Genomic DNA, 20,339 nt, shown 5'->3' with positions numbered 1-20,339 from the left:
TCAGTCACTTTTTCACTATTATATCATCTCTCATCTATAAAACCAAAGAGAAATAAGTGAACGAGAAAAAGGGGTGAATGATAAAATACTTAATAATGATGAGTATCTATCCTATAATATTCAAATCACATTATTACTCTTCTCATATTCTTATCACATTCTATAATTAATCTCTCTTGCTATCTAGGGTTCGTCTCTACCTTAATTTAAATGATCTAGAATACTAACATATACATATTTTATATCACATCTAGGGTGAAAGCGGACTCATCTATTATTTTTTTCTATCATCATCTCATAACAATTGAACTATGGTGAGATATTTAGCAGCCTGCCATGTTACTCATTTTATGGTATCTACATCCTAGTGGTTCTACTATAGGTGACAATCGATAGACTCTTGGTCCTGATGTATCATACCACATAGATCAATTGATAGACTTTCTTTTCATTATCTTTTCATTGACATTGAAGAAACTATACAAATATGTTTTTATTCAACAAGAAAAGGCATATAGCATTTGCAGCCTTTGATTTAAAACAGAAAATACAAATTCACCTTTAGATCTTGCAAGTGGACAACTTGTGGAGAATCGATCTCATTAGAAATGGATAAAAGAAAAGCGTGGGTTTGTTGAAGATATTTTTCAAGACAGCAAATGGACATGGTTCTTTCAAATATTTTGTTTTTCTGATAAGCAAAATTGTGCCGTTTCACTCATTTTTTCCTCAACACCACCGGTCAAGAACAACTCTAGGAATTGATAGTTCGTTTAAGATCTTTTTAATCAAGATCAAAACTGAGTATTACTAAATACTTAACAAATTTAATAATATAATAAACTACACATGTTTGTACATGTATGTCTTATATGAAATTTTAACCTTATAAATAAATATAAGTTAAACTTTGGTCCAAGCTTTTATATATCTGTAATTTGATTGTTGCTTCTTTTTTTTAATTTATATTTTCATGGGATATTTTAAAAAAAGGGCAGTAACTGGACGTAATTTCTCAAAAAATTAACGCAACTATATTTTTTCGTTAATTAACTATATTATTATTACGATACTTCTCTGTTGAGGATTAGGATAATTGACTCAAATTTTATTAATAATCTTAAAATGTTATATAATATAAAACAAGTTCTCTTAACACCCCTAAGTTTTTCGAGATCTCTTACTCTTATCCATGAAAGTAGTTATTTTATAACATTCCCTTTTATGATAACTGGCTGTGTTAAACAAAGGCTGCCGACTTGTTAGTACACCTTTTCCTACTTGCAAATTTAAAATTAGTTCTTATCACTATAGTCTGCACTGGGTGGGGTTTAAGCACGTGAAGACTTGTACCTTCTAAATATGTAGATTTGAGAGAAATTTCAGAGCCATCTTATTCCTACCTCCCAAAAATGGCAGTCCCCAGCACGAAAAGGTCTTTTCTATTTCAATTCTTCGTGATCATCATCTTGTTATTGGTAAAAATTAGAGTGTTGAGGGCTTTATCTTTCAACTTCTCCAGTTTCCGTTCTAATGGGGAAAACATGACATACCAGAGAGCTTACCCACAAAACCAAGTAATTCTGCTTGCCTCAGGAACTGGCATGTTCGGCCGGGCCATGTATTATAAACCTCTGCACCTTTGGGACAATGCCACTGGAAATCTCACAGACTTTACTACCCGTTTCACTTTTGTCATCGATTCTCAAAATAGAAGTTCTTATGGAGATGGGTTGACCTTCTTTTTGGCGCCTCAGGGTTCAATGATTCCGGTGAACGCAACGAGAGGAGGATCTTTGGGTCTTGCAAATGATGATGAGCGATTATATTCAACATCCAATCCGTTTGTTGCAGTTGAGTTTGATATTTATGAAAATTACCATGATCCGCCCGGCGTTCGTGAACATGTAGGTATCGACCTCAACTCTTTGCAATCTTTGAAAACTGTGAAATGGTGGAGTGATGTCAAGGGTGGAAGAAGGAACGACGCATGGATCAATTATAATTCTAGCACAAAGAATTTGACAGTTGAATTCACTGGTTTTAGAAATGGTACCAATGTGAAGCAGTACCTCGACTATAAAGTCGATTTGAGGCTTTATTTACCTGAGTTTGTAACTTTCGGTTTCTCAGGAGCAACTGGAAATGCAACTGCAACTCATACAATTAACTCGTGGGAGTTCAGATCAAGCTTAGAAGACCGTGATTCAACTAGTACAGGAATAGCAGTAAACCCAAATCTTTCTGCCGGTAGGAAGAGCAGCAAAACAGGAGTGGCAGTGGGATTGGGTATTGGTGGCGGTGTGTTAATTGCTGGGTTGATTTTGGTTGGGCTGGGTTGCTTTGGTAGGAACAAAGATGGGAAAGATGAAGAAGAAAATATGGATGATGAATTTCAGAGAGGAACTGGACCTAAGAAGTTTTCGTATAAGCGATTAGCAAGCGCTACAGATAATTTCAATGATGAAAACAAGTTAGGACAGGGAGGTTTCGGCGGGGTTTATAAAGGATTTTTAAGGGACGAAAACTCTTATATTGCAGTTAAGAAGGTTTCCAAAGAGTCTAAACAAGGGATAAGGGAGTATGCATCAGAAGTCAAAATCATTAGTAGATTGAGGCATAGAAATCTGGTGCAACTTCTGGGTTGGTGCCATGAGAAAAAGAATCTTCTTCTTGTTTATGAATTTATGCCTAATGGCAGCTTGGATTTCCTTCTTTTCAAAGGAGAAAGCTTATTGCCATGGGAGCTGAGGTACAAAATTGTTCAAGATTTAGCTTCAGGATTACTGTATTTGCACGAAGAATGGGAACAATGTGTATTGCATAGGGATATCAAATCGAGCAACATTATGTTAGATTCAAATTTCAATGCTAAGCTTGGGGATTTCGGGTTAGCTACATTTATTGACCATGAAAAAGGGTCACATGCTACCGGTTTAGCTGGAACTCAGGGCTACATGGCTCCTGAATGCCTCAAAACAAGAAAGACCAGCAAGGAATCAGATGTTTTCAGTTTCGGTGTAGTTGCACTGGAAATTGCATGCGGAAGAAAATCAATAGAGCACCAGTATGAGGAGGATCAAGTTTCATTGGTACCTTGGGTTTGGGAGTCATATAGAAATAAAAGACTTCTGGATACAGCTGATAAGAAATTATGTATGAATTTTGACAAGAAACAGATGGAGTGTCTGATCCTTGTGGGGCTGTTGTGTGCTCACCCAGACCGTAATCAGAGACCATCCATAAGGCAAGTTATTAAATTTCTTAATTTTGAGTTAGCATTGCCGGATCTTCAACCAAGTATGCCTGCTTCCACTTATGTTCATACGCTTTATACGGCTGCACTAGTCGATTCAGGCCATGCGCCTTCTCAGTCTTTGACTATTCTACGTTAATCCAATTGTACATTTTATTAGTACGATTAATGGCATATTCTGATGATTTTACTATATGATTCTTTTTTCTAATATAATAGTTGTTTCTATGTAGTTCCGTCGGAGGATTTCTTCCTGTCTTTGGATTGACTATATTCAAGTAATTTTGTCTACTTAATAAAATGTGATGCTGATTTGTATTAAAAAAGAGGTGAAAACCATATAGTAATTCCTGTCAATAATAATTAGTAAAAGAGCAATGTTATCCGTGCATACTTTTAATGTATAGATGATATATTATCATGTAATTGAATAAAATTTTATTTTTAATTTAAAATTATTCAATATAAACTTAAATTATATATAAAAAACATATACTTATAGTTTTATTGTTGGTAAAAATCACTTTTTGTTATTGTGATAGTTGATAAAAGATAGTACATAGTTATTGCAATTATTTTATTAGAGTATCTAACCATTTTAGTAAAGTGAATTGTTGAGTCTGTCTATACTAAATTTTTCCATATTAGAATGTTCTGTAATTATACGAAGTCAGCATTAATGTTTAGCATGTGTGGCTTACTTGTCAACAATATTAGTTTTAAGTATTGCTTTATTTATGTTAAGCCACCATGCATAAACTAAGCTAGGAAGCTTAGCTTATTGTTATTGAAGAATAATAAAAAATATAATTTTAAGCAAACTTGGACTTCTTTTACGGTATTAGACCTGAAATTCTAACAATCAGGCACTTTCTTTTCAATAAAAGATTTATCTAGTCTTATCAAGATTCAAGATGATAATCAAACCCGTACAAAATATTTATGCATATTGGAGGTCACTGACGCTATGGACGAATTTTCTCGTTTAAGGCATTTTGAAAAAATGGGGTTCATTGTGGATTTAAGATGTGCATAAATATCTCCAGTACATAAGCAAAGCTAAGAAACACAATTTATTGTTACCAAAGAATGACCACGATAGAATATTTCTGGAAACTTTCTCTTTCCTCACGGGGCCAATTATATATTTCTTTGTGCCAACATTAAAGAAAACAGAAATTACTCTCACGAGAAACAATTTACCTTGCATAGACGGTTAGCTGACGTGTTGAAATCAGTATAAAAATTGCAACTTGCATTAGTGGGCAGGCCCCCATGCGGCTTGCACATGACAACAATAATTTAATAATTCACCCCTTTCGGTGTTTCCTTTTAAATTCCTTTCTTTTGACTTTTACTAACTCACGGACTCCATTTTATATAAGAGAAGAGAGCTGCCACCAAAATTGGTAAAATGCCTTCATGGCCTATAAATGCTATATAATGGACTTTAGTCAAGAAAGGCTGCTGCGCCATTTGAAAATATACTTCAAGCATTCGAAACTCAGTGGAAGCCCGGACGAAAGTTTTGAAGAAGACCAATCTTATACCCAAAATGTCAATCTACAACAACAACATGCCTGGTTATAATTTTTTTTGTGATAGTAACTTTTTCGTCTTAAAAATACCCATTAGTGATTGGTATATCCTTTTACATTTCTGGTTTCAGTTTTTGACAATAACATAAGATAAGAGACAGGTTTTCCCGATATAAAGTTATCCAAATATCTTAGAAACTGCTAAGTTAAGTCAAGCCATATATCTACTCTAAGTCGTTACGCCTTTGGGATGAAACTTTAGGGGATCTCACAGATTTGATGACTTACTTCTCTTTTGTGAATAATTCTCAAAATTAAGTCAATATGGAGATGGGATGGCCTTCTTCCTCATACCTCATACCTCAAGGTTCAAGGATTCTTTCGATCACCACTTAATTTCTCAACGTCGCGGCAAGACTAAGTAGTGTGGAGAACGTACGACGTTGTGTAGTTTTTCGAAACATTCAAGTGTAGTGTAACAATTGAGATGTGAGGTGTAAATATAAAGTGTTAAACTCAACAATATGTTTAATTCAATTGTGAAACATTTGAGTTTTACACAACAATTCATAAGCATAATTTATTTGGCAAAGATGCAGGTCTTTACTACTTCTATTTGCCTCAAATCCTGAAAGTGACTCAATTCTCCACGATTTTTCAATGTAGATATCATATTCAATTTAGAAGCAAGATCTTGAATGAAAGAAGAATTTGCACTTGTCAATAGTATGTCATCTACATAGAAGAAAAAGAACAGTCATTTTTTCAAACTTAAGAAAGAGTCATCCTTAGAATTTAAGAAATCTTTGGCTATAAGGGCATCTCTAAGTTTTTTATATCAAAACCAAGGTGTCTATTTAAAGACATAAAGAGGCTTTTTCAGTTTGTACACATATTCAAGCTTTGAAGAATCAATAAAACCTTATGGTTAAGACATAAAAGGCAATAATGGGTTTTAAGACCAGATAATTGCGTTGTCTGTGAACACATCTTGATATGTTTAAGGAATAACCATCTAAAAATTTCACTTTTTCCAAAATTTCAAAAAGAATTTCTCATTTGGAGCTATAGTATAACATGTGGGAGGCAAATATGTTCTTCCAAAATCTTCTTGTTATGGCCATAACTCTTTTTTTATATTCATGTTTTCCAAGTCATGATGAGCATTTAAGTTATCCTTTGACATCTTCTCATTACTGAGTTTATATTCCTCATATTATAACAAACATTATTCTCTATATGCATCACATTAATGTTAAATCATATTAAATCATACTTTCAGTAAGGTAATTTGAAAAGAAAATACTTTTTTTTTGGTTTAACCCTTGTAACTTCCTTGTTCATCTTCCCCTAGGTAAAGTTGATATCTTTTAATTAATCCAAAATTTTTATTTGAAAGGGCAGAACATGAGTATATTTCAATTCAGTAATCCCATCAAATTATTTTGCATCAAATAGAAATTTATGGCTCATATGCAAGAAACATCGACGACTACAAAGCAAAATTTTTTTACTACTTCTTAATTGCCTAAACCAAGTATCTATATTATAGGAAGCGTACGCAAAACAAATAATAATGTTCCAACCAGTACAATTACCATAAGCTAAAAAATCATTTATTGTGTATACAATAAAACTATGTATACCTACTTTGAGTACATTAATAGATGCACACTTGATGTATATAATCATGTGATTGGATGATTTTAAATTAAAGATAAAATAACATTTAATCACATAATGACACACATAAGTGTATATCAATTTGTGTACTTAAAGCGGGTACTCATAGTATTGTTTATTGTCCATATAATAGATGCATGCAACTGAAAACTTTCCTTGGATAATCAAAGCATTACAGGTATCCACCTATACCTCCCATAATTTATTCAACTTCTCCATAAAGGTTGCAAGTAAATATCGATATCATTTCTAGGACTAAATAGACTAGGATTTAACAATGAGAGCATAAAGAATTGTTTCATACACAATTATGGTGGTACGTTTAAGGTAATTAAGATAACTAGTCACGTGCTATATAAGTACTTTGCATTGTACAAAGAGATTGAATCCATCACTTGCTAAACCCAATCTTACATTACAAAGGTCCCTGGCAAATTCAGGGCATCTAGAGTCATAACTTTTCCAGGCTTTTGAGTTAGTCGAAAGTCTCAAAATACCATCCTTAATGCAGTCTTTGTCATGCCATACCATCAAATTAGAAGTTTTTGATGACATGAATAATGTTTGAAGTCTAGGATTTAAAAGAATATACCTTAACACCTTTGATGTAATTTTCTTTTATTATCACAAAATTCAAATTTGATGCATTATTGCAAGAATTATTCCACTAATTTTCCAATGAGAAGGCCCATAAATTGAACACATATCATCAGCAAACTTTTCTTTCCCAAAAAAACATGCCATCATTGGGACAAACATCAATTTTATCACATTTAAGACTTAACACATCAATAATCTTATTTGTTTTAAGGAAAGATTTTGGAAATGTCTAACCCTCTTGGAAAGCATATTTTATAAGCTTAATCAATGCATCAAGTGATTCATTGGACTAACCAAGCCCACAATTTAAATTATGGAGATTGTTCTATATTTTCTTGTGGTGGAATACACTCAACATTAGGCTTCATCCCTTCTATCGATATCTATATCAATATTTTGTCCTAAAACCCCAAAAATATTATATAACATTATTGTTGTGGCAATATCTTCAGGTATTTCCTGTTTTACTTGGACATATTAATGAGAACTCTATGCATGCATTGGTTCACCATGGCAAAACCAAGTATCATACCCTAGCATAATACCATGAACCATAAGATGATTATATATTTTTACCTAATCTCTATGGTGGTAAAGTACACGTTTTTTGTAAGGACATGAAACTTTTTCTTCAATTATTTTATTTCTAAATGTAATATTTATAAAACTATTCACTTTAACAAGGTATTCATAATTTAGTACATCAAAATTCATCCATCTCCTATGCTTACAATTATCCATTAAAGATCACTAATAAAATAAATATTAATTTGAATTATGCATTTATCCCTATAAGAAAGAAAGTAAAATAATCACATTTTCCAATGTATAAAGCAACATGTATAACTATAATCAAGTGTCATAATTTTTTGTCTAGTGCTAAATGAAAACATCCTTACTAACAAATCATCAAACATGTTATTTATAATTATAACCATAACATAGCTCATACTATCAAAGTTAAAACTATACAACACACCTGGATTGTTGGTTCAACATAAATATACGTTAAAATAACCACTCTTTTTTCTTATTTAATTAACTGTAAAACAAGATCCTACATATAACGATTAAATGAGTTGAAGGATAAGACATAAAAGTCAATACATATAAAAAAAATCAATTTTAATAATTAAAAATTATCCAATAATTAGACACATTAGTGTTTTAACTTGCAACCATATATAATCACTAGTTTACAAAATAAAAGTACAAGACAAGCTAACAAGAAAACTCAAATATACACATGAATCATTACTTTTATGCCCACTGAGTTGAAATTTCTTAACTTGTCTTATTTTATTATCACATTTATCTTGTAGTTTCATCTATTAAAATAATCAAACATTGTAATCATCATACATTGTATTAAAGCTTAATGATCAACCATGTCATTAATTTAATATGCAATACTTGATCCATAAAAAGTATCCAATTGGGATGAAATTACTATTGTAATCTGAAAAAAGAGAGCCATGAAAAGCATGGAGCACAATATGCATTTATTATCTTTTTTGTGGAAGCACTTATAGAAGGATGAAACTGAGTGGTAACTAACTGAGATGGAATTGGAAAAATGGAGAAAACGGCTGCCGAAAAGGATTAAAACGAAATAATTAAAATTAATATGAATTTCATATATAATGTACAACAATGCTTTCATGTATAGGCATTGTGGTCTATTGCATGTGTTGCAAAGAAGAAATTTAAATTACATGAAGCAATAAATTTATAGTTTGTTGGAGTGAGTTGTACTATAATATGACCATCGATCAAGCCAAAAATCTCTCTTGTAAAGGAGATGAAAATCAACACATCAATCATGAGATTAATTACTCATGGCATTAGTTTATCATTTTAAGACATATATACTTGAGTGCAAGCTTTATATAAAAGGAAGACACCATGTACCTTAGAAAGAAAACAAAACATATGCCATGACAAGAGCAAATCATTGAAGGTGTTTTTAAGAGAAAACAAAACTGCTTTTGAAAGAGACCAATTATATCAAAAGTTGTCGATTCATTCACATGCGGAAACAAACATTGATATTATAAAAAAATAAAAATCTAATTAACTGCATAGATAATTTTAAAGCAGAAAACATTATGAAAATAAGCATGTCCGTTTTTTTAATCAAAATCACCTACAAGTGTACATTACCAGTTTCCTAACACAATGCATATCAAACAAAGGAATTTATAATATTGGATAAATATAAATGGATGGCTGTATTTTTTATTAGAAAATAGATCGAATGGATGTTTACTTTTGATTGGTAATAACTATGTTGGAAAATACAACCAAAGTTCATACTAGTTGACACACAAATATTTCCCTTAACTTGTATCCATGAGAGTGATGTTTACTTTGGCTACATCTTTTGATTGGAAAATACATCAAATCAATGATAATGTTGCCTTTTTGAATGGTAAGTTACAAGAAGTGTATGTAATAAAGTCACAAGGTTTTGTTGATAGTGAAAAGCTATAGTATGTTTGCAAGCTAACTAAGGCATTATAGGGCTTAAAATAGGCTCTTCAAGCTTGGTATGACAAGCTTTTGAAAATTAGAGGTCAAGATGATAATGGAAATCGACATACATGCTTGGTGAAAGCAAGAATCAATAGCATTCAAAAGATACAAGAGAAAGGTTAGAGTTTTACCTTCTCCAAGCTATTTCTTTTGGTGGAGATGATGGAGTGGAGCACCTCACTTGTGATACCTCTAAAATATACATCAAACCAAGCTCAAAATGCTCTTGGCCAAAACTTAGAGAGAGAAATTAGTGACATAATGCTTTTTGTGCAAAATGAGTTCATGTATTTAAAATTAACTAATTTTCCCTTTTATACTGGCAGACTTAATTAGCAAATTCTTAATTCTTGCATGACAACTTGCAAAGTTTTGTATTTACATAATAGATATGCATTACCCACACTAATTTTATCTCATGACATTTTGATTCTTAAAAATGTCATTTTCACATCCATACAACACTTTATATGGTATTACTTTTATTACCCTTGGTAGGTGCTAGCCATCCTCAGATAATCAATTTTCTATCTCTCTAAAAACTTAGTTTATTGGTGTGACTATCTAGGTTCACCATGACATAGTTGTCATTCCTTTTCAGATGATCTGAAAAACATGTTCGAAGACTCAACAACTATGGTAAATATCTAGCAATGTGTCATAGTCCCTAAACCACGATGAAGACACATTCCATTAAACCTATTTTTTTAGTATACTTTTCGCTTAAAAATATTATTTTCACATCCGTGCAACACTTTATATGATATTACCTTTACTACCCTTGGTAGGTGCTAACCATCCTTAGATAATCAATTCTTTATCTCTTTGAAAACTTAGTCTATTAGCGTGACTATCTAGGTTCATCGTGGCATAGCTGTAAATTCTTTTCAAATAATCTAAAAAAAGCATGTTTGAAGACTCAATTACTATGCTAAATATCTAGAAATGTGTCATAGCCCCTAAACCACGATGAAAACACAATCCATTAAACCTTTTTTTTAAATATATGTTTCATGTATGTAAGATCTTTCTGTTGTCAAATCTTGATTAAGTACTGGTCCATGGTTCATCAAAACCATAATCTTGATATCCTAATGAATCGTCGATTGATATATTCGTCACCAACATTCTTTGTATTGCTTACATTATATTTTGCCCAGAGATTTTGTTTCAATATTTATTGACATTCATGTAGAAACTTATAACCAAATAATTACTAAGTCAACAGATACTCTAAATCCTATAACTCTAAGTTAACTAATCCCTTCTTAATTATCATTCATCTTTGTATACAAATAACATATAACCAATTTGGTTTTATCATATGAGACGTGACTAGCTCCCTATTTATGTACCATATGAACCATACAAATCCATCTCAGATCTAATCATGATATCTTAGGTTAAAAGATAACTTCGTATACTAGTACAATCATGAAATAAGTCATTGATCATATTGTAATGTTCATATGATTTATTGACAATTGATCACATTCAAAAAATAGTTTATTAACATGACCATCATTGTTACCCGTACTAATATCAGCTCATTATATTCAATGGACGTATTAAGTATGCCTACTATATGATATTATTATCCAATCATATCATGTTTATAAGGAACAATTTGATAATTTTGTTTTTGTAATCTCTTTTAACCAATAGGTCTATTACAGAAAAATGGCAAAAGTTCCTCTATTTTATAGAGCCCGAGAAATTTTTATGATGCCCTGTAATACTCCCAATTAACAATTCACACAAACCAATCCTACCAACCGATTAGATTTTCATTAACTTGATCACATTTAATGAAATAAATAAATAATAGTAACCATAAGAAAAATTGCCACCACAGGAACCTTATAACCAATTTCAACAACTAATAATATATATATATATATGCACGCCCACATATATCCAATAATCAAATATATATATATATATATTCTCATGAGTATATACTAACCATTATATAGATGTATATGCATATCAATACAATAACCACATATATACATATAAGACCTAAAATATATATATACATATTCACCGATATATATCAAGCATATATATACATATATTCACATATACACCCAAAACATACAAATTGACAAAAATATGGTGCCATCCTCACTCAATCTCATGTCTCGCCAATGCTTCCCAGAAACCTCTGTTGTAACTCTTTACCTGTAAAATATTGAATTATATAGAGTGAGAGACCACGACTCAGTAAGGAAATTATACTAAGTACTTAAAGCATTTCATACCAGTACCAATCTCCTCTATACTCAATGTGTCAGGGCTAGTAATGTACAAGATAATTTACATGTAACACGTAATAATCACATATCATAATTTTCTTTATTCATATATTTATTTTTTTCTTTACTATGCAAGTATGATTCACACTTTATAATTTGTGTATGTATAAGTGCCATGACTTTCTACTTTTAGATTCTTCTTCTCTTCTCTTAACTCTTCTCTGATTGTACATCTTATTCAACTCTTTATCAGCCACATAGGCTTGTATACATGATTTTAAAGCAAATGACTTTTATAAAATATTTGGTAATTCCTTTTGTTTATCAAATATTTTCAGTGACCGGTCTAGACTACATAAAACAGTACCTACAGTCACTATACAAGGTACAATATTCTTTTACATGTAATTTTAATCTCACGGATTGTGTCCACATTTTACTATGTTTCTTTGTTGTTCATACAGTATAACTGATATCATTCTCTGCTATCTATACAATATAGCTCGCATGTAAGAATTTGTTTTTTAAGTATGTTTTCTACTATCCTATATCATATGAGCTATTATAAAACTAAAAACATTTGTTTTCCATTTTCTAAAAACATGCATAACTTAGAAAATGTTTTCCCTTTTTCTTTATTTTTCAGAAAACATGTATATGCTATGATTTCTCATATATACATGTACAACCATAATATGAAATATGCCTATTCATTGTTTTTTCTCATTCTTTTCAATCCTTGTCAAACATCATATTATTTTCTCATGCATTTACATATATCTCATGCATCAAATTAATTTCTCCATATTAATATACATATATACAACATGGGTTCTTACACATATTGTAATATTCACTTTTTAATTATTATTATTATTATTATTTAAATAGGATAAGGTTTAAATTTTAGGAGATAAGGTAAGTTTAAATTAAAAAAAATATTTTATTAGGTAAAAGCAAGATAATAGTCAAATTTTCTATAAAGAGAGGAGATATTTTATTTGTGATAAATGCCGATTTATTTTGAAACTTACCTTTAAAAAAAAATCAATATTAATAAAGAAAGAGAAAAGATTTTTTTTTCTTTCAAAAAAAAAAGGAAGGTATTGAGTATTGATTTAAGGAGGAAAAGAATTGTTGAGAAGGAGACTAAAATAGTGAAGCAGTGTTGTTGATATAAATTTATTGCGTTAAGGTATGTTTCAACATTTTTTTATTTATTTGAATATATAGGTGTTTTATGATTTGAGGATTAGGGTTTCTTTTTCTTTCAGAATTCAATTCAATTTTGCATTACAAATTGTTTGTTTCATGATAGTTTTATATTAGTTTGTAAATTAACTAAAAACAAAAAAAAATTTATATACACTTGATTCTATTTTATTTTATATATTAATTTCATTTTATAAAAAAAGTAGGGATTTTTAGTAATTTATTGATATCTTAACTTTGTAAGTTTAAATAGATAGTTTATACTATATGAAAAATTGTTAAAAAAAAAATTATTTGAGATATTACAGGGAGTTATTAACTTTTTTGTGAAATTTTATGATTTCCTAAGTTATAAAAATTTCATAGAATTAGCTAGAATTTTTAAATGATAAGCTTGAAATTTTTGATGAAGTTCATGCTTGTAAAAGATTTGTTTATTTTTATATTTTTTAATTGTTTTCAATTTAATATAAATCAATATGTCTACTTTTTTATGAAAAGTTTCGTAATTTTATCAATTTAATATAATTTATTAAAATTGTTAAAGTATTGAGTGTTAAACCTGAAATTTATTTGACATAATTTGTGACCGATAAAAAAAATATGGTTTTTAGCTTTTCTTTGAATTAATTGTGACTTGAATATTATTTTATAATTAAATTAGCTTGTATAGTTTAATTCTGAAAGTTTTCAAAATTTTATAAATTATATGCTATCTATTAAAATTATTACAAGTGTATATGTCCAATCTGGAATATTTTTGGCAGTGTTAATGGCCTGTGATAAAATTTTCGTTTTACATGGTTTTTTTAAATATTTTCAAGTTCATATTTTTTGATGAAAACGCCAATATGTTACGTTTATAGTTGCAAAATTTCGTGAATTTTTCAATCATATAAAATTTTATAAAATTGCTGGAAGCTTGAACTATCAAACCTGAAAACTGTTGTTGTGTTCATGAGCTATGGAAGGAAGTAAGTTTTGAGAAGTTTCATATATATTTCTTAAACTAAATAATTTTTGGCTAAACCATCTATATGTCTTCTTTGTCCCTGCAAAGTTTTGTAACATTTTGATTTGTATAGAATTTTATAAAATTCATGGAACAAAGGTTATACAATGTAAATTTATGTTAGTTAAGTATAGGATTGTTCACCTTAGACACTCTTAGAATCTGTGAAATTAGTTTTGGAATTGAGGATTTTTAGTGGGATTTAAGGATATTACTAAGAGTATTATTACAATTTGAATTCATTGGTTTTGGCTAGGATCTGAATAGGTTGTATGTGATAACTTGGATTATATAAGGGTTTGTATAGACTTTTGTTATTAGTTGAGTTAAGTAGAAACTATTCTTTTTGTATGCATATACATGTTATATGTTTGGAAATCATAGTCGAATTTGAAAAAATTTGGTTTTTGTAAGCTATATAATATTTTTATAAACATTTTCTATCAAACCCAAAGAATTTCTACAAATGTTTTGTTTATATAATATTGATATTTCTTTGATTTATATATATAATTGTTTTTGTTCACATACATAGATCATAAGTTATATAAATGATATTTCATTCTGTTTGTATTAAATGACTTTTGTAAGTTATAAAATATTTTTGTATACGTTTTTGTTCCACCAAAATTTTAATTATTTAGACATTGATTTAATAAAATTATTTATGGTACATTTATGATCTGAATTTTTTTTATATATATGGTTTGGACTCATTGTCCATAGTCTCTGAATATCTACTCTAAACTCTGAAATTATAAGTTTGGTCTAGCTGGATTATTTGTTCTATTATGCATATTTCTGAAATTCTGGTTGGGTCATCAGGATGACAGGTGACATATGATTCTAAATTTCTGGTTGGCTGATCAGGAGTACAAGTGACACTATGTGACAAGAGTTTAAAATAAATTTGACTTAAGTTTGGTAGTTTGAAAGGTTCTAAAATAATTTAATTATTTATTTGTGGTTTTATACGTGTAAGCATCTCTTTCTGTTTGACCTTCTTTTATTTGATTTTCTTTATAAATATTTGAATTAAATGTTTAAGTATGCATATATAACATTTAGCTTCTGCTTATCGAGTTGAGAACTCACCCTTCATCATTAACTTTTTTGTAGATTAGAGATGTCATAAAGTGTGAGTTTCTATTTAGCATTTGGGGAATAAAGAATAAGAGGACTTAATTGGGAAGATTGGCTAAAAGAAAAATAAAATAAATAGGTAACTATTTGATTGTATGTTTTGTTTGAAAGACTTTTGTTTTTTGTTTTTGTGGTTGAAAAAACTTTGTATTTAAGAGTTGGCTTTATTTAAGAGATTTTCGAAGTCTTTTGAAGTCATAGGTTTTACTATGGTTTTGGCTCACATATCATACAAATAATTAAGCAAAATTAACTTACATCACATAAAATGACACTTTTACCTTTGTGGGTAAAAATTACATGCCTATCCTTAGTGCAAATTCTTCTATCAGTTCATCATTTCTTACATACTCAAGATACAAAATCAACTTAGCTAACCCTAGGAATATGAAATGTCTAAAATACCCTTATAGCTAAAAATTACATCATAAGTCCTAATGAATTTCCTTATTTTTTTAAGTATAAATCACTTTAATTCTAATACCCTACACACTTATATAAGTAAAAGTTTTTTGAATAACTTAACTCAAATTACTTTAAGGATATAAAGTATGAAATTCTTACTTTTCTTTGATAATTGGGTGATTTAAGTCTATTCTCCTTTTCTTCTTCTTCGCAAACTTAATCAACCAAAAACATAATCATCAATTAAAACTCTAAACTTGACATCTCTTAAAAATTAAAGTTTTTACTTTAGAACTTACCAAAATAGATAGATTTACAATTTTTATTACTGGTGGCTCTGGAAATTAGGTTGTTTAGTTAGGTTTTTGGCAAATTTTTGTTCTAAGCAAACCTTAGTGAAGTTTTGTAAGGAAGTCTGAGCCAAGAAAGAAAAAAATGAACAGTAATTTTGTTTTTTACATTTTTTATTGCCTTTATAACCATTTTGGACTAATTTACCCTTAGCGTTCTCCCAAAAGGGCTATTATATCCCTATACCATTGCCAAAAACCCTTAGCACCATCATACAATTTCAAATGTGACATTCAATTTACATTCCCATTTTGTCCCTTAAATCCTTCTAAAATGACCATTTTACTCTTTTGAAAATTATAACTCATTTAGTAGTTTTAAAAAATTCCTTCACAATTTCTTTAAACAACTTATAAAATCAACTCTAGGGGTAATTTTGGAAGTAAAGTTTACTGGCATACCTAAATTCGATTGTTACTTTTCTTCCTCCCTTATAAGAATTTCATCCTTAAATTTAAATAAATAGGTTGGCAAATCTCTCTCATATATTACTCAATCTCCCATGTAGCTTCTTTCACCTTATGATTCTTCCATAATACTTTAACTAGTGGAATTGTCATATTTCGAAGGTCTTTTATTTTTGTCTAGTATCTGCACTAGTTGCTCCTCATAAACTAAATCCTCTTTTAATTCCACATCATCTGATTTCAATACATGTGAAGGATCGCTGATGTATTTTCTCAACAATGAAATAAGAAATGCATTATGAACTCGATCTATACTGGGTGGAAGTGCAAGTCTATAAGCCACCTTGCCCATTCTTTCTAAAATTTCAAATGGTCCAATAAATCTTGGAGCAAGTTTACCTTTTCTTCCAAATCTCATCACATGTTTGTAAGGGGTTATTTTCATAAAAAACTTTGTCACCCAATTGAAACTTTATTTCTTTCTTCTTCAAATATGTGTAGCTTTTTTGTCTATCCTAAGCTTGCGTTAAATCTAGCCTTGACAGTCTTTATGTCTTTTACCATCTTTTGGGTCAACACATACTGAAGAGCTTGACTCAAATCATCTCACTCTCCTATGTCATCACAATGTAATGGAGATCCACACTTTTTTTTTCTATAAAGAACCTCATATAGTGCCATTTTAATAGTGGACTGGTAGCTATTATTATATGCAAATTCTATCAATAGAATCATTTCATGCCAAGTTATTTTATAATCTAAGCAACAGACCCTCAACATATCCTTGAGTATTTGATTCACCTTTTTAGTTTGGCCATCTGTTTTGGATGATATGTTATGCTAAATGTCAGCCTAGTACCCAATGCTCTCTATAAACTGTCCCAAGAAGCTAAAACAAATTTGAGGTCTTTATTGACACAATAATTTTGGGTACGCCATGTAATCTCACAATCCCCTGTACATAAATCTTGGCTAGTTGGTCTAAGGTAGAACTATCTTTCACTGGAATAAAATGTACCAATTTAGTCAATCTATCTATAATCACCCATTGTGCATTATAGCCTTTATGTACTCAAGGTAGACCAAGAATGAAATCCATTAAAATATTCTCCAACTTTCATTCAGGAATACTAAGTTGATCTGAGCTCCCTCTCTGAAGGTAAACTCGAAAACTCATCAAGGAATACATCTGGGAAATCTCGTACTATCGTTACATCTTAAATACTTAATTTTTGAATATCACTCTCATGTACCATGTGAGCTAAATATCTTATACACCCTTTTTTCAATAATTTTTGTGTCTTTACACTACTGATCATTATACTCAACTAATAGCCCTCTCTAAAACTACAGCGATCCCCACTATCGAGTTAGAACTGAGCCTTTTTCTTTCTACAACCAATCTTGACTCCATATCTTCATAAGAAATGCATGCCCAGGATAACATCAAAATCATACATATCAAAGACAATCATGTCCACCTCTAACTTTCTCCCATGTATCACTACCTTCTGATCCCTCAACATTTTATTAGTAATCACATTCCTCCTATCTAACATCTCAACTTTAATGGAATAGGTAGATTTGACAAGCACTAAACCTACTCTTTCAATAACTCGTGATGTAATAAAGAAGTGTAACTCTTGAACCAATCAATGCATACAAAGAAACAGAGTGGAATAGGAGCTAACTAGTAACAATAGATAGACTAGCTGTCACTTAACTATGGGTAGCTATATAGACCCATGCATTAGTACCTCTCCTTGGCTATACTGGTGGAATCAGGATTTACTGTGATTGTATTAGGACTGACACCTCGGTACTTTGACAATCTTTTACTATATGTCTTGGTTGTCAGTATCTATAACAAATCACCTATTTCTGTAGGTATCAACATTCCTTACTAACGTCTCCTACATATCTAACATTAGGGAATATTTTCTTTGTTGGGCTTCTTGCGATTCTTCAAGCCTTTTTTATTTGTTTTTAACTAGAATTTTCTTTTGCCTCTGTTATTTATGAAACTGGAGCCAATTGAATTACCCCTTGATATTGTAGCAGATGCTAAAGTAGTTAATAAAACAAGTAGACCTGACTGATTTGGCATTATTGTCTATGGTGTTGTCACTAACTAAAGTGTTGTCATAGAGGGTTCATTCTTGGATAACTTGTTAACATATACCTTTAACCTCAATGCTCTCTCTAATGCCCCTTGATAGGTTTGAAGAGGTTGTGGTCCAGTTAGTACATGTAAGACTATCTTCCATCTAAGGCTTTAAAGAAATCGATCCAGTTGGAGATTGGGTGTACTTATCATACCCAGAGCAAAACTAGATAAGACATCAAAACAAATAGAATAATCCTTTATTGAACACTCCTCTTGTTACAAGGAAATAAACTCATGAACTTTGACTACTACCACAGTGGTTACTTTGTATTGAGCCTTAAATGCCCTTTTGAAGTCTTTCCAGGTTATGAAATCTATATTTCTAGTTTCTTTAACTAGGTTTCACTATAGGTGGGCTTTTTCCCTCATTAAGAAACTAGCATACCAAGCCTTTTCTCTGTTAATCATAGGAAACAAATCCACGGTACTTTCTACTAGCTTGATCTATTTGTCAACTATCGAAGGAACTTTAGTACCTTTAAATTCAAAAGGGGTATATTGACTAGGCAAGGCACAGATGGGCTCAAGTTACCTTTGAGCTCCAACTTCTTCTCTCCTCTCATTCCTTATCTTATTTCTTATTTCTCCTCTGACCTCCTCTCGAATCTCACTTCTAATCTCATTTTGAATAGCATCTCTAGCTACACTTTTAGGCGTTGCCCTTTCTTGACTCTCGATCAACATCTAGTGGACTATATCTCTGATTTTTGCTAGGCCAAATCTTGAACCACCTAGTAGGGTAGGGTTAGACGACTCTCCTATGATAATTGCATACGTGTAACTATATAAGGATTTTATCATTCTACTATTTAAATACAGGCAAAGAAAACAATTTATTGCAGTCGATTCTTAGAAGCTGATATATGAGACATGAGTGGCACTTATGCAATACCAGAATGCAAAACTATATATATATGTATGTATGTATGTATGTATGTATGTATGCATGTATATTATGTTATATTTAGCTTTAAAAGCCTACAATCATGCTTTGATATAAAAAATGTAACATCTTCTAACCAATAGGTGTGTTACAAAAAAACAACAAGAGTTTCCCTACTTTATAGGGCCTGGAGAATTTTTATGATGCCCTGTAACACTCCTAATTAATAATTCGCACAAAACAATTCTATTAACCAACTAGATTTTCATCAACTTGATCACATTTAACGGAATAATTAAATAATAGTTACCATCTAGAAAAATTACCACCCACAGGAACCTTATAACCAATTTCAACAAGTAATAATATATATATATATATATATGTATGTATATATATATATATATATATATATATATATATATATATATATATATATATATGTATGTATATATGTATGTATGTATGTATTCCCACGGGTATATATTGGCCACCATATAGATGTATATGCATATCAATACAATAACCACATATATACATATAAGGACCAAAATATAAATATACATATTCACCTATATATATCATGTATATATATACATATATTCACATATACACCCAAAACATACAAAGCGACAAAAATAGAGTGCTATCGTTACTGAACCTTATGTCTTGCTAGTGCCCTCCTGGAACCTCTATTGTAACTCTTTATTTGTAAAATATTAAATTATATGGAGTGAGCCACCACGACTTAATAAGGAAATTATACTAAATACTTAAAACATTTCATACCAGTACCAGTCTCCTTTATACTCAACATGTCAAGGCTACTCACTTACAAGATAATTTATTTGTAACTTGCATCAACCATATATCATAATTCTCTTTATTC

The 20,339-nt window shown here is 30.4% G+C and overlaps 1 protein-coding gene across 1 annotated transcript; it reads left to right on the top strand.

Moving 5' to 3' along the window:
* Positions 1-1,318: 1,318 nt before the first annotated feature.
* LOC123213246 (L-type lectin-domain containing receptor kinase IX.1-like) lies at positions 1,319-3,451 on the top strand. Its single transcript, XM_044632638.1, has one exon. It carries the CDS (start codon positions 1,413-1,415, stop codon positions 3,393-3,395), a length of 1,983 nt encoding a protein of 660 aa, XP_044488573.1. The 5' UTR covers positions 1,319-1,412; the 3' UTR covers positions 3,396-3,451.
* The last annotated feature ends 16,888 nt before the right edge of the window (positions 3,452-20,339 follow it).

Source organism: Mangifera indica, chromosome 4, assembly GCF_011075055.1.
Source record: "Mangifera indica cultivar Alphonso chromosome 4, CATAS_Mindica_2.1, whole genome shotgun sequence".
NCBI classification, from domain to species: domain Eukaryota; kingdom Viridiplantae; phylum Streptophyta; class Magnoliopsida; order Sapindales; family Anacardiaceae; genus Mangifera; species Mangifera indica.
Note: the sequence above shows the minus strand (reverse complement) of the source record. Positions and strands in the feature narration are given on the sequence as shown.